General features: G+C 38.5%; 1 protein-coding gene across 1 annotated transcript in view; it reads right to left on the reverse strand.

The window, feature by feature from the left end:
• Positions 1-2121: 2121 nt before the first annotated feature.
• Positions 2122-16647, reverse strand: part of LOC127636532 (coxsackievirus and adenovirus receptor homolog) — a 75860-nt gene continuing 61334 nt past the window's right edge. Inside the window, exons 3-7 of the mRNA XM_052117119.1 lie at positions 15242-15446; positions 8351-8506; positions 8117-8239; positions 7705-7843; positions 2122-4863 (exon numbers count right to left, since the gene is read on the reverse strand). Coding sequence (XP_051973079.1) covers positions 4590-4863; positions 7705-7843; positions 8117-8239; positions 8351-8506; positions 15242-15446 — 897 coding nt within the window. The 3' untranslated portion in view covers positions 2122-4589. The remainder of the gene's footprint in view (positions 4864-7704; positions 7844-8116; positions 8240-8350; positions 8507-15241; positions 15447-16647) is intronic.

Raw genomic sequence — 16647 nt, forward strand, 5'->3', positions numbered from 1 at the left:
ACACTTTCTGATTCGCCTCTCTTACACTGGCACAATAGGCGAGCTTGTTATTAGTTCTTTGCACTGACTTGACTGACTGTGGGAGCATGTTGTTGGAAGCACCTCAAGGGCATCGCTCCAGACTCATTGAGCTGCAGGAGTTTTTCACTCCTATATACACTGCGTGTTCAGGTTCTGTTGCTCTTGGTCAGCAAAGCCGCTGGTGCTTTTGCAAGTCATTGATTAATTGTGGTCATTAGGCGATGAGAGAATGGTCTCACCCGGAGTTAGAAGTGGAAATCAGCCGGAGATTAAAATAAATCACTCTGAAAAGTGACAGCACAGCCGGTAGCCTGTGGAGAGTGGGATGCCAAGAAGGGAATGAGGTATGAGGCAGAGATGGGACCAAGTCACACATGTGCAAGTCTCAAGTAAGTCTCAAGTCTTAACCTTCAAGTCTCAAGTAAGTCCCAAGTATTTTTTTCTTGGGCAAGTCAAGTCCAAGTCAAGTCACAGGCTATGTCAAGTCAAGTCCAAGTCAAGTCACCTTATTATTGTAATTTTACCTGCAAAATCTGATCATAATAAAGTGAAAAGACAAGATATAAGTAACTGTCAGTAAATTACAATACTCATGTTCAGTAAAATACATCATGGAATCAAACAAAATTGTAACTTCATAAAATTATTTATTTTTCACTTCTGCCAACAGTGTTTGAAATGTTTTAAATTTTCAACATTGAGTCCATAAAACATACAACAGCTTAACATCCAACAGACTCCTCTCTGAACACCTCCCTCTCTCTCTCTCAAACACAGTTACATACATTAAACTTTGTTACATTTCTCCTCTCTCTCTCACACACACACTCACTCTCTCTCTCTCTCTCTCTCTCACACACACTCTCTCTCTCCCACACCCTCTCTCACACACTCTCTCTCACACACTCTCTCTCCCACACCCACACTCACTCACTCACTCACTCACTCGCGCTCTCACACACACACACACACACACACACACACACACACTCACTCTCTCACACACTCTCTCTCCCACACCCACACTCACACACACACACACTCACTCTCGCGCTCTCACACTCCCCCACACACACACACACACACACACACACACACACACACACACACACTCAGAGTATATCCATAAGCCTATTTTTGCAATGTCTGTGTGTGGGAAACGTTGAGGTACCAGCGCGCGTGAACGTCATGGCAACGTACAAAACAAAGTACCTCGCGCGGGAAACACTTCAATGCGCGTAACTAACGTAAATCAAGCAGGCTAGTATGCAGCATAAGCCACGAAGTGTTGGCGAAATAAAAAATTAATGGACAGATTTTTTTTTCCAGAAAACTTCTTGCACAAAATAAATTCAAGCACTTTCAAGGACCTGTATATGTATGTTTATTTTCAAGAACTTTCCAGGGCCTTGAATTTTATTTTTCAGATTCACAAACTTTCAAGGATTTCAAGGACCCGTGGGAACCCTGCTATTATTACATTAGCTAACTACCAACTAACCAGATAAAATTAACAAATTGACAAGCACTTACTGGGCAGAATGGCTCTTCAAATGGCGGACGAAATTGGAGGTTGTCGTCTGGCTGTCCGCGATCTTAACTTTGCATGTCTTGCAAAGCGCTGTTCGTCTTTTACCATCTTGATAATCATTTTTGAAGCCGAAAACGATGACCCTCGGTAACGTTACCCCTCCGGCTGACATGTTGATGGGTTATCTGATCTAAGTGGGCGTGGTGTGCGTAAGGTACGAGAGGGCATGGCTGATGATAGCCTATAGTGTCGTGATCCAGTAATGACAAAACTATTCTCAGCCTGCGCTCCAGCTGGATCAACTTTATTTTTTAAAATAATTTATATATTTTATATTCAAACTGAAAACATGATGTGATTAACACTCAAGTCATTCAAGTCTTCGTCTCTCAAGTCAAGTCAAGTCCCGAGTCTTTAACTTCCAAGTCCGAGTCAAGTCTCAAGTATTTTATTTTTTGTCAAGTCAAGTCACAAGTCATAAAAATAGCGACTGGAGTCGACTCGAGTCCAAGTCACCAAGTCCCCATGTCTGGTATGAGGCGACAATAAAACATTTTAAGATGTAGAATGATAGTAGTTTCCTTTTTATTTAAAAATACATCACAACAAGCACACAAAAATAAAGGTTTTTACATATTGTGCAAACCAAACATTAGGGAAACAAAGTTATGTAATATTAGTACACAATTTACAAGATAACAGCTACAGTTAATATCATTGGTTGTTTCTTATTAGTAAGGATAGTTAAAGTTACATACTATATCTTTCAATGGCACTGTACAGAGAATCAGCCTAACCTGTCATGAAATACCAAATGGGCCCCATCCAAACAGAAAACAGATGATTCAGTTCAAGGAAATAGATTCACATTGCTAGTAGTAAAGATTTGCTGATCAAGGATCAGATTTCCACTTTGCGCTGACATTAGTCACCATGTTCAAACAAGCTTAACTGATCCTGTGACAACACCCCTATTCTTAGAATCTTAAATAAAAGCCCATGGAAAACATGAGTGTGTGCTTTCAGGTTATGATAACATAGGAGCAACAGCACATGTATAATAATACCTTATCCAGATGGTGAATTCGACAAACCATCATCTCGTCCTTCACCACATTTGCAGTTCTACCCAAGTGCAAACATATTACACATTACAGCCGTAAAGACACATCCAATCAATCTGTAAATATATTTACACATTCAACAGGAACGCTGGTCAGAAAAAAGCATATCATTAAAAGGCTGCTATTTACGTACAACATAATGAATTAACAGTATTTATAGAGACAGTGGATAGCTCTCAGTGTACACACATCCTCCCATGAGTACTGGAAACATGACAGAAACAGCATCTTTGAGGTTAAAATAGTTCATTATATATCTATTAATAACATACTATATTTAAAGAATATTTGATGCCAGTATCGGCAAACAATATCAAATAAGTTTAAATCGTTCATAAGCAATTATTACAACTCGGCACTAATCAATAATGCTTTAACTGATGATCACTTCGTAGTATGCAATATATGTCATGTCATTTTTAACTTCTCATCTCCAAAACTTACACTGATGATGTGGACCAAAATATTGTGTTCTACCAGTTCATATCATGCAAAGATAAAAAAAAAAGGCACATATAGTGAATATTGGGGTGGCCCTGCACAGGGTAAAATATAATCCAAACCATAAAAACACAAACCATAAAGATTAGTAATGTTTTTCTTGAAAGGTGGCCATTGCAGTCATTATGGTGAATATGGTGATCTACGGTGGTTAATTACTTCAGAAATACTTCAAAAACTAACTTAAGTACTATTCATAATATTCAAAATAGTCTATTAGAAACATATGACCTTCAGTTTAAATCAATCTCCATCATTGGTTTAAATTAAAGTGATGTTAACCAACCCTTCAGTATGTTGCATGTCCTTCATCTAACACAGTGGTTCTCAACCCTGTCTATTGAGTCCCCCCAACACATCACATTTTGTATATCTCCCTTATCTGACATACCCAATTCAGGTCTTTGAGACTCCATTAATGAGCTGATGAGCTGAATCAAGTGGGTGATTTCCAAAATGTGTAGTGTTGGGGGCACCAGGAACAGGACAAACAAACACTTCAAACGGACAATTAGATTTTAAAGCATCATCAATTAAGATGGGATGAGTTGACAGCCAAACCAAACGCAGGTTTAGGATTAGGATCTCTCTTTAAAGTCTGTGCAACTCATTAATCAGAGACATCTGAGATCAGCTTTTCTGTCTTGGCTGGGCAGTGGTGGGGAGGACTGTGATTCTTTTGGCCTTCAATTTACCCAAGTCTGATTTCACAATCAACCTTATTTTACCACCGAACCAAAGGACGGTAGTTTGGGGTCACAAGCCATCTAAGGGCAATGAAACAGCCAATCAGAAATTTATACACGAATCCCTCTGATGCCCACATGTGGGGTTTAAAATGGTCAATAAAATGCAAAGCAGGTTAATAATCATATCATTAGCTAATTTTCAGATAAATTGATTACCAGAAAGTAAACATTCTTTTATACACATGTAAATAATCTTCAATTTAAATCCTGTTGGCCTTTTAAAAACGCATCCATAAACCAAGCCAACCCACATGTTTCTGCAGACATTTGAAACTCTTAGTCTGGCTTTTGTAGCAAAGAGATAAGAGTCGTAATAAATGGATTAATGTTGCCACCTATAAGATTGGGCCTCCTATATCAAAAAAAAAAGAAAAAAAAGAAGAAAACCTCATGCAGCGCATTATTTACAAAACAGATGTTGATGTACAAAAAAGTTGTCTCTTTTGAATACATTTAAAAAAAGATTTATTTTTTTAATGTTTGTCAAGGTTCTGGAAGTCAAATTGTATTATATCACAGATGGTACAGCTGAGTTCGGCACAACACTTCAATCTCTCTGAGCCTGTAGAAACCCTTCATTTGCTCCTTCACAAATTCCCATAGAATAATTAATAGAATAGTGACAGTCAAAAAGGCAGTGCTAAGACAGATCCCCGTTCAGCTCTACACAATGGACCCATCCCTGTTCTGGGCAGGGATCATGACAGGAATGGCTCCCATGCGACTGAGGTTGCGGCCTGCCATTCTGCTGGGCGGGGGAAGAGGGACGTGACTAGGGGGCCTCTCGAATTCTTCAGAGGGTATCTTGTCATACTGGGGCTTGGCGTACTCGTGCAGGTTGGAGGGAGACATGGAGCCCAGAGAAGAGCGTTGGCTACCCACACTGGTGAAGCTGCGTGCAGTAGACACACGGCTTTTTGGAGGGGGAACATCCTCTCTGAAGAAGGGAGAGGAAAACAATGTTCAATCAAAATTTATGACAGAGTCCAAAAGATTGTGTAGAAAATCTTATTTCATTATAAAAAGCTTAAAAAAAAAAAAAAAAAAATCTCATCTCAATCTCTGAAATAAAACTTTGTTGGTTTTAAAAGAACAGGAGAACAACTGCTCAGCAATGTTTATGGATAATAGTAAATCTCAATTTCTTCCTGTTGAAAATAAAATAAAATAACCAATGTGGAAAGATCAAGCCAAACAAATTTCTTTCCTATGCACCTCTTGGCTGCCATCAAACTTGGACAGAGGCAATATGGCTAAGCAAGATTTTGGATGAGTCCAGATTTGATCGGCTTGTTTTGGCACTCAGGGCCGAGGTCACAAATTGGTTGAATCGGACTAAGCAGGGATTTCCAAAGCACCCAGTCTTACCCAAGGCCCTGCTCTTCCCCCATTCTCCAAATTAACAAGTAATCAGCAACAATAATCCATTGTAATTCAGAACACACGGGGGGACAGAGAGAGAGAGAGAGACTAAGAGAAGCTGGCTTATTTGGATAATCCTCTTTGTCATGGCCTGAGTGATGCAGCGCAAGGCTTCCAGACAGTGTGTCCAGCACAGGGGTCCAAGGGGGGTTAGGGGAGTAGCAGGAATTAACTGAAAAAACAAACGCACAAAACTGGCTACGCCAGCCTTTTGTTTGGAGAGAGGGGAAGGGTGATTGCACCACTGGCCATTTTTGCTGGATATCAAATTTGTTGAGCCATCAGTGAGTGAATCATACAGACATAGTGAAGAGCACTCTTTCCATCTTTCATCCAATCTTGCTCCTCTTTTTATTAAACCATAGAATACATTTGGCTCGAGTCATGTATGTCAGTTGGGAGAAGCAGGTGTTCTCGCAAGTTAGATAATTTACTGAATGTGGAGCTTGAGTGTGGGTAAAATTACAACTCGTTTCTCTCAAGGCTTTAATGTTTGTTTGTTTTTAGCAACATGCCAGTATCTTTGGCTTTTTTTTTTAATGGTGAAATCCAGCTAAAAACCTATTTTAATATCCATTTTAAATAAAACTTTACAATAGTGTTGTCAAAAATACCGGTACCCTGGTACCAAGTCGGTACTCAAACAAAAAATTATTTACGATACCAGAATTTCTACCGAGTCTACAGAGGCCGGAACTTTTGAACACTCACAACAAGCAAAAAATTACGCAAGCAAAGCTGCTGTTCCTGTAGAGTCTTAACTGAACCATGTCGAAATGAAAAGTGGAAAAAGCCAGGTTTGTAAATTCTTTGTATTTGAGGCTGATGAAAAGGGAAACATCATAGATCAGCAAAAACCTATTAGTAAACAGTGCTTTCACAATTTTCTGACGAAAGGAGGAAACAAACTTAATAAAGCACATGAAAGACAGACACCCGGATTTATTCAAGCATATAAAGCAGGTGAGTTTAAAAGCATATTATCATTTGCATTAGGGCTGAAACGTTTAGTTGACATTATCGACATTGTCGAAAATACAAAATTGACGAGAAAAATGTTCGTTCGTTGACGCGTGAGAGCAGCAGTTCACGCTTGACGGAGGAAGAATTACACAGATCAGTCCAAATGCATCCAAACTTTCACAGTTTATTTTATGTAGATCCCAAAGTATTAGGGAATGATAAAAAAAAAAAAAAAAAAAAAAAGTACATTCAGAAGCACTCTCGTTGTGGAATAAGCTGAGGCGGAGCTCTTTAAAGGAAACATCCCGGCGTTACATCTTAAATGCAGTCAAATGCAGCGTTATTGCTTTATTAACGTTCAAATAATACAGAAGCAGCTCATGTTAATAACTATAAACTCAGAAACTGGCATTTCTCTGTGTGGTCGGGGCCTCTTCTTTAAGTTGCGCAAATGTACCGATCTAAGGGTGAGAGATTGAAACTGCACCCGGCTGAGAGAGACTCTGCCTCGGGAAACTCATCCCTCGCGAGCACACGCTTAATACAGCTCGATTAAAACGCGATTGCGCGTGACTTATTTCATCATAATATCTATATACAGGTCACTGCATTTCTTATCGTGAAGAAAAATGTCAATATGCAGCTTAAGTAATAAGAGAGCACTTTGCACTTTGGAAATAGTTTTTTATTCATTCTATTGTAGGATTTGTTTTTTAGTACCTGGTAAAAACTTAAATTAAAAGTATATATAAATATTATATAAGTGTTCAAAAATCTTATCCAAGTGTTTTGTTATAATTAAAAAATAATATATTTAAATTAAAGTGTTGCTCAAATGGCATATTTTTGTTCTTAGTTCTGCTGCTAATGTTTTGTAGATTTTGTTAATAAGAGAGTGTTGTTCAGTAACCTGTTTTTTTGTTTTGGTACCAAAAATGGTATCTAGTACCGTGAAATTTCACTGGTATTGGTTCCGACCAATGAAATTTTGGTATCGTGACAACACTACTTTACAATGGATTCTGGTTTCAAGGCTTGTAAGAATTATAATTGCTACAATTGATCAGAGTGTAAATTGCTTGTTGGACAAGTTTCACATCAGTTCCAAAATTCTCAGAAAAAGGCAAAAGGTAATTGTCTTTTTAAGTATACTACTACTTTCCTACCCCTCTTAACCAATTACTTTTCCAAGACATTTCCAGTTGTTTTTCATTAATTATATGGTGTTTGCTGGGGCATATTTCCATTTGAATGTCAGGTAGAAGACTTAAAAAAAAATCGATCTAAACGCGGCACAATGTTAAATTGCTCAGACCAATATATTTCCCCTGGTTCCCTATGGCAGTTGGAACCCTGTACTACACAGGATAATGGCCAATACTGCGTGTAGTACCTGATCTCATAGGCAATCTCCTTCTCGTATTTCTTCTTGTGGCGGGCACGGCAGCAGCAGATGAGGATGAGAGCGATGAGTATGAGAGCCAGCAAAACACCGATCACTGAGCCCGCAATGATACCAGCAGTGTTTGGGGCTGCAGATGAACAGAAAGAGTGACTATTTATTAAGGTGCACATGTTTAGTACTTTTGGGACAGAGAGATAAGAGAAAGCAGATGTAGATTTGCAACCCTAACTAAGGCTCTAGTGTTTTGTTCAAAGGACATAACTGCTAAGCCCATTCATAGCATTATAGTCATTAGACTTAAAAAGGTAGGATGATGAAACAAAGACTTTTCTATTTGAAGTATTTTTTTATATGCTCCAAGACAGACAATGGGGCATATATACAATAAAATCAGACTCACATGGTGTGACATTGACCTCCACCATACACTCCTCTGTTCCAACTCTGTTTTGAGCCATGCAACGATATGTTCCAGAAGCCGCATCTGTGGCGTTCCGTAGACTCATGGTGCCCCCAACTGGATCTGTGCAGAGCAGGAGAAAGATTCTACATTCAAATTGTGTTAAGTGACAGTTATGACAGTTTAACAAAACTGTAAAAACTAATTTCAGTGTATGTGAGAGTAGGAACTTACCGAGCACTGCTGTGGCTGGCAGTAATTTATTGCCAGTTGTTTTCTCCCAGATATACTTCAGGGGTTGTGTGCCCTCTACAGAGGTACACCTCAACATCATATCCTTTCCCATCTGAGTTGGACCCTCCGCATAACATCTGGGTTTAGAGGGGCGCACTAGAAGTCAAGGAAACAGTAAAGGAGACAGTTAAACAAACAAAAAACTACTAAAAGGACCAGGAATGTTTTGTATAAAAGTGAAGCAACAAAATGTAAAATCAAAAAAATTCTGGACTCATCAGGCATTTCAACCCTATTTAGTTAATATTATTGTAGTGGCTTGTACCAAACACCCCTTAAAAAAGTGTCACTTGACCCTTGCCTGGAGGGCATTGATGACCTCAACCTGGCTCTCCCTACATTGTGGTCAGTTCAGTGGAAATTCAGATGTTTAGAAATGATGTACAATGGCAGGCTCAAAAATTAAGCAAGCTCCAAGCACATGGTGAAACCATTTCAAAGTCCTTGCATTATTTTTCTTTTGACAAATTTAATTCATTAAAAAGCACTACATTTATGATGCACATAAGATAAAAAAGGCATTTACCGAATCATTGATGAGTACAAGGTCTTATGTATGCACACAGGGATGTTGCGCCGATTTCGTAATTAACCACAATTAAAATGGTCACTGTTATTAATCCGTGAGAATTTGGAAGCTATGGTTAAAAACCGAAAAAAAAAATAAAATCACCATGGTGTCCATTTAAAAACATTTTTACTGAAAAGGAGTCTTTCAGTGTGGGTCTAACATGTGACTTGCCCTCTGCCTGGCTGGTCTGTGAGTCTGTTACTATGGTAACGAAGTTCATGAGGTGATTATCTAAGTAAGGCGGGGGTGTGTGCAGAACATGAACTTTCAGCACACGTAAAACTCTCAAAATGAAAACACGATCTCCCGGAATTGTATCCGCTGATGAAGCAAATTAAATGAGCTATTTAGGAGCATTTTGGCAATCTAAAAAATTACACAGGAGTTGTTGAAGAGGGGTATCCAGTATGCAAAACGTGCAAATGAAAAGTGTCAGCAAAAGCGGTGAACACCTCTAATATGTTCCAGCACCTGAGGAATCATCATCCAGAGATTCATTCCCAGATGAAGGTAATCATTTTGCAAATATTACATGTAGTGTACTACTTACCTTTTGGTAAAGTCAAACAATGAATTGAAACTGTAAATACGAAGAGTTGTATATTTTAAGTTTAAAAGAGGAGGGGTTCAGCTTTATATTGTGAGATAATAAAGAAAGAATGTTCTCCTAGCCTGACACCGTTTTATATTAAACATATGGTTTAAGGTTTTTGGTTATTTATATTGTATTTTTATTAATTGAATGGGTACACAAACTTTTTTGTTGAAAAGTTACAGTATGTTTTGGTGTCAGATGGCAGATAGAGAAAATTGCACCTACTTAAATACAAGTACTTTACCTACTTGTTTTCAACTTAGAATTAGGAATATACATGTTAACTGCATGTCCTAAAGAATGCTGCAATAAAACTTAAGTTGTGATATGTTTGTGGATGGTTTTATTGATGCATGATAGGTAAATTTGCAGATAATCGTAAAAACCGAGAAATCGTGATTTTTTTTTTTTATCAGACAATCATCAAAAATTCACATCGTGCATCATGCACAGATTATGCAGTATGCATGAAAGCTTTTAGAATGTAAACTCTGCAATTATCTCAAGAAATAGAAAAAAATATCATCATTCAAACTCGCAGTGACTGAAGACTAAAATCTCATCTCCTGTCACCATGGATGGAAAGGACAAGCCCCTTCTATCACACTCCATCCATATTCACTCGTCTTGCTTCATAATAACTAATCACGGCATAGGAAGTCATGATCTGGGTAATGGATACAGATGCTGCTTTTACAGGTGGTGCCAATCAACTTAATTAAAATGAGATTCCAGCAGACATCAACAATCTTTCAAAGATAAAAGCATGAGAAGAGCCTCCCTGCTGTCTGGGTATTGTAAAAGAAAGTCAGCATGTGTTTTCTAAAGAGACATGCATTACAAACAGAGGGTGGGTGTGAGCTAGAGATAAAGTGGGTGAAATCTATATATACACAAGAGAGAGATATGAAAAGATAGTGAAAGTTTGGATGGGGGGAGGTTGGAGAACAGAGCTCAGTATAGAAACTAAAGGTCTGCACAAACAGACCCCCACTCCTTACTTGGCAGGAGATGACATGAGAACTCAAAGGAAAACAAAACCCCAAATTAAAACCAGGAGGAGAGAGATACAGAGCCCCATGACGAGAGGGGCTAAAGGAGATGGACTACAAGAAAGGAAAAAAAACAAACAAACAAAAAAAAAAAAAAATGCCAATTGCTGCTCTCTGATTATTCCCATTCTTAGGCATGGTGTTAAAGAGTTTGAGTCTCCAAAATAATTGTTTGATAATAGAAGCTGTAAAAACAGATCTCGGGGGGCTTTCAGCTGAAGGGACTCGAGGATTAACAGCAGGCAGAACTGAACAGCAATTTAATAGGATGATGGGTCAGGGCACAGCAGCTTCCTCTGGCAAAGAAATTAAATGTGTGGTGATGGACAGGTGGGTGGAGAGATCATGGCGTAGACTGACAATCTAACGCATGTGTTCAAGCCAACTGACACAAATCCACACACAAACAATCTGTTTTGGTCTCTTTTAGAATGACAGTTCATTCGAAAAATACTTTATATCTCAGCAGTGAGAACAAAGCAAGTGTTTTAGTATCCTAAGGTGTTCAATACCAGTCTGGTCATAAAAGGTATTTATGGAAACACCACACAAAAGAGAGAAACAACACCATTCATAAACAAAAAAGTCCAACTACCCCCCAAACAATTCCAGATGCATTAAAGCATGAAAAAGAAAAGGTCAAAAATGTCTATTTTCTGCTGTCTGGGAAGGATGAATTTACTTTTTCTCCTAAATAGATCACCTTGGAAGTTAACATCGTGTGAAGCAGCATATCATTTTAAGTGTAGAAATTATACATTTTTAAACGTTGTATTGAGCTCAGTTTTTTAATTTGTGAGTTGAAACACAGAAGTCTACACTAGTGCTTCTCAACTAAAAAATGAGCAGCAGGTCTGTTCTGATAACAGCAGCTAAAAGAAACCATTGCTAAATGATAATAAATAAAAGTAGTGCTGTTAGTTTACAATTTTTTTAATCTAAATTAATCACATAACTTTTCATATTTAATCATGATTAATTGCAGATTTTGAAAGTGCTGAAATTTGACTATTTATACTTTGTCAAAATGCTTTGAATTCCTTTTAAGGAAAGAGCAAAACAATATACAAAACTCTCTCATCCTCCACAATTTTGATCAACCGGCAGACTGTGGCTATCCACTTTACTACAGCAATCGTGAAGCCACATTAATAATTTGTGTGTGTGGTTGTCAATGCAAGAGTTAAGCGCTGCTTTGATCTCCACATGAAAAGCTCTGCAGACAACATCTCAATAAGTGTTTTCATGATATTTAAGACTTGACCTGCTCCTGTAATAATTAAATTGAGCCTTACAGAGGCTGCAAAGTACTTGCTTTGTGTCTAATGTCCCATCTGGGCTTGTTTTGTACAAACAAATAGAATTGAGAGGTCCTGTTGAGTGTGTTGTGGTGTGTGCGTCAGTGTAATGACTCCGGGCAGACACAACACTGACACCAACACGCCGGGCGGCCAGCTCTAGGAAGAGTCTTGGTGGTTCCAAACTTCTTCCATTTACAGGTGATGGAGGCCACTGTGCTCATTGGGACCTTCAATGATGCAGAAATGTTTCTGTACCCTTCCCCAGATCTTTGCCTCGATACAATCCTGTCTCGGAGGTCTACAGACAATTCCTTGGACTTCATGGCTTGGTTTGTGCTCTGACATGCACTGTTAACTGTGGAACCTTATATAGACAGGTGTGTGCCTTTCCAAATCATGTCCAATCAACTGAATTTACCACAGGTGAACTCCAATCAAGTTGTAGAAACATCTCAAGGATGACCAGTGAAAACAGGATGCACCTGAGCTCAATTTTGAGTGTCATGGCAAAGGCTGTGAATACTTATGTACATGTGATTGTTTCATTTTTTTGTAAATTTGCAAAGATTTCAAACAAACTTCTTTCACGTTGTCATTATGGGGTATTGTTTGTAGAATTTTGAGGAAAATAATGAATTTAATCAATTTTGGAATAAGGCTGTAACATAACAAAATGGAAAAATTGAAGCGCTGTGAATACTTTCTGGATGAACTGTAGTTACGCTTTTCTCTAGATATTCTTCTGCTACTGTATATAAAAAAAAAATTCATTTCAGTCAAACATAAATAAATAGAACTTCAAAAGTTTTTCAGAATCTTTCAGATTGTTTGTTTGTGTCCGACTAAAAGCACTACACAGCTACTGCATACCTACAGCAAAACAGTGTCTCTCTAAGGTGGCAGGCAGCACACAAACAAGTCTTTTAACTAAATGTTCTTGGGCGGCTGCGTGATTGAGACACATTTAGTAATGAACGCACGCACACAGCCAGACAGCATCTGCTCTGAATGCAGGTAGAGTCCCCACTGTCATCAGCGAGAGGATGAGGGTGGACAATGAAGGTAGCAGGCAGAGAGAGAACAGATTCATTCATCAACTGCTGAGAGCACTACCAATCTGTGTCCTTCCATCTGTCATACTGTGGTCCACCTCCAATCAATGGGCTTGCTCTTGCCAAACTGTCCTTCACCTTAACAAATTAGAGGGCTTAAAGTCCACTCAAGTCTTTTACCTAACCAATCAATGGCCCATAAACTGACACTCAATTTAAACAATCTCTTTCTTTTCATTTGTCTTTTGAACAAACTTCAAACAAGTATCTTATGGCTTTGGTTCACGCAGTCAGTGGTTATGTTTACGTGTACACTCACAATGCGATTAAGGCAATACTGCGATAAAACTGTTGCTCATGTAATAGAATACTATGATTATGATATTGCAATTATGCTAATAATCAGAGCAATGATAATCACAGTAAGACATGTGGAGTACTCCTATTTTAATCGCTATATACTGGCATGTAAACTCTTTAACAGTATTTCTTCCAGTCTTAAAGTGTGCCTGCACTAGTGCTGCTGATGGATGTTACACTCAAGCACAGATTCGAAAACATCACAAAACAGAAGCTGCTGCTCTTACTTCTGGCTTCATGTGAAACAGCAGTTTCTTGTACTGTTTTCCAGCAGTGGTGCTCCCCAACTGCAGAATCTACAACTCCACGGCAAAAGAAAATATATTTTCCCCAGTTGTGAATGTCCGTTTGTAGTCTTGACTGAATGTCGGTGTGATAAAAAGACTCTATTCCCCAAAATAAATGGCAAATATGTCTTTCAATTGAGTTTGTCCTCGTGGGCGGAACACAACAACATCCAGCGTGTGTATTCCGATTCTCAAACAATGACTCTTATGAACGATTCTTTTGAGTAAATCAAATGAGAGCGCATCTAGTGTAGTCAAAAAGACTCTCAAACTGACTGACTAATTTTTCATATGCCAAGCTGTATTTAAAGATACATATTTGCAACAAGATTTTTTTTTTTATATATGATTTTATAAAATATTAGCAAAATTAAAGTATTGGTGTACATGTAAACATAGACAGTGTTTGGGAACTTTAATTTCACACAAAAGCTTGAATATAAGAGTGGCTTTAATATGGTCTGCATGAACCAATTCCCTTGAAAGCTCCTTTCTATTCTTGCAATAGCTGTGAATAAGGGCTGTAAGCCATCAATATTGTGAAATGGAGACTTCAAAAACACCAAGTCTTATCACAATCGACATACCAATATTAACTACAAGTCCAATCAAGTCGCAAGTGGTGTGGTGGTGGAGTAGTGGGCTAAAGCACTACACTGTTAAGCAGAAGGTTGTTGGTTCGAACCCCACAGCCATCACCATTGTGTCCTTGAGCAAGGCACTTAACTCAAGGTTGCTCCAGGGGGATTGTCCCTGTAATAAGTGCACTGTAAGTCGCTTTGGATAAAAGTGTCTGCCAAATGCATAAAGGTCTAAAGGTCTAAAGTTCATCTGTCAACAGACAGCAGTTCTGAATGCCTTTTTAAAATGTATTATTAAATATCTTTATAATTTTTGGGGGGGTTTCTGATGTTGAGAGTGTAGCCTTGGTCTTCAGAGATCTTTTCATAAATGCATCAATGTCTGTGAAGCTCTTGGCGTAAAAAATAACAATAAATAAATAAATGGGTATTCTGACTATAGTTAATAACATCAGTACAACATACAATTCCCCAGGATGATAATCATTTTGGAGAAGGCGTTTTACCTCACTATTATAAAAAAGAAACAGGATTGTTTTTCTTGCAGCTAATGCATTCATGCACCAGTCATGCAAATATATGTCTCGGCAGTGTGACTACAGAGTTTCAGGAAGTGACGCTGCTGCTGTTGTTGTTGCAGTGTTATGGGAGTTGTCTCCGATGACCTTGTTTGGCAACAGTGTGTTTTACATGGGCGTTTCTATGTCGACACTAGTCAACAGAACAGGTGCTTTTTCACACACAATACACCACTGATGTCTCACTTGCTGTTGACCGCAATCAATGACAACCTTGAAACAAGGTATGCCAGAGGGCCAGCGAAATCAAATTTTACTGTGTTTATTGTGCTTTCATGGTGCAGATCAATACAGTGCCATCCAGGCCTTGAGATAAAAAAAAATTGTTGGAGGGAAGAGTGCTTTACACAAATAGGTCAGGTATTTTTGCATTAAACTGGCTTGAAAGCATTTGTCAACATAAAGCGGAATTTACATTTTTATAAGGAACTTACAAGATTGTTATTACACTCACCCATGACAGTAAGTAGGAACTTCCTGGTGGCAATGCCAGGAACCTTCTTCACCTTGCACTGATAGGTGCCAGTGTCTGTGGCCTTCAGTCCCATTATGTTCATGGAGGCATCGCCATTTTTAGGGTCAGGAGAGTTGAAGTGGACTCTCCCTTTAAGAGGGTCATAGTAGTGTTCAAAGGCTCTGTCACCTGAGTAAATGATTACCTGAAGGGAAGCAAGGAGAGATACAAAGAACAGAAAGAGAATCAAGTTTTAGTGAATGAAGCTCATATGTTGGTGAAATGTTGCCCATAATTTCCATTTAAACACTGGGTTGGAAACAATGCAGTGAGCACTTATGTGGGAGACAAAGTTAAAACTAATGTATAGATTTGGACTAAAACAAAATTTTTCTGCTTCTGAATATCAGCTATACAAAGAAAAACTCAGTGCTCCCTCTCATCTCAAAAACATACTTCAACACAAGAGAAATATTTGCCCTTTCAATTTGGTGACCTGAACAAAGTGCTCTTGTTGGTCCACATCACAAAGCACAGGTACAGACTAGTGCAGCACGATTAATCATCTTGCAATCGCGATGTCAGCATATGGGATTATATGACGGCAAATACTGCGATTTTATAAAAAAATAAGTACATGTGTGGACGTGATGGCCCATTCACTTCGAGAAATGTTTGCCCATTTTCTACACAGCTAATAAAAAGATGACCAGTCAGTCTCAGTTTAGGAAGTGGCAAGTGTGGTCATGTCATGCGAGTTTCTGTTGTTCAGTGTAGAAATCAGGTGAAGATGGATGCCGAGCAGACCGACACTGAACTGGTGGCCAGAAAAAATAACACAGAAACACGGATCACAGTTTGGCGATATGTCTTTATTTCATCAATAATTCAAGTTAATATAATACGGGAGCGTGGCATGTAAATAAACACAAACTCCAAAAATGTCATTCTCTGTGCGGTCAGAGCTGCTTCAACCAGTCGCGGAAGAGACCCAATCTGAGCGGGAGTCGAAACCGGGAGAGATTTAAAGTTCCGCCGGCTGATGCACACTCTTAACACGGAGACACTCGTCTCTCACCCCCACTGTCTGCAACGTGTTGATTAATTGATGATCATCATAAGATCCATCTTATGTGAAAAATAACATTACAATTACAACAACAATAAAATGTGTGTGTGTGTGTGTGTGTGTGTGTGTGTGTGTGTGTGTGTGTGTGTGTGTATGTATAAAAATAAAACACACATATACATACACACACACACACACACACACACACACTTTATTGTTTTTTTTTTTAATTGTATACACATATACACACATACAACAACAGTTTTAGTGGTTTGAGTGAACCACACTTTTATATCCAGTTTACTTTTCAAAAGAGTTTATAGAAAGTACATGTTAC

This window comes from Xyrauchen texanus, chromosome 44 (assembly GCF_025860055.1).
Source record: "Xyrauchen texanus isolate HMW12.3.18 chromosome 44, RBS_HiC_50CHRs, whole genome shotgun sequence".
In the NCBI taxonomy this organism is placed as follows: domain Eukaryota; kingdom Metazoa; phylum Chordata; class Actinopteri; order Cypriniformes; family Catostomidae; genus Xyrauchen; species Xyrauchen texanus.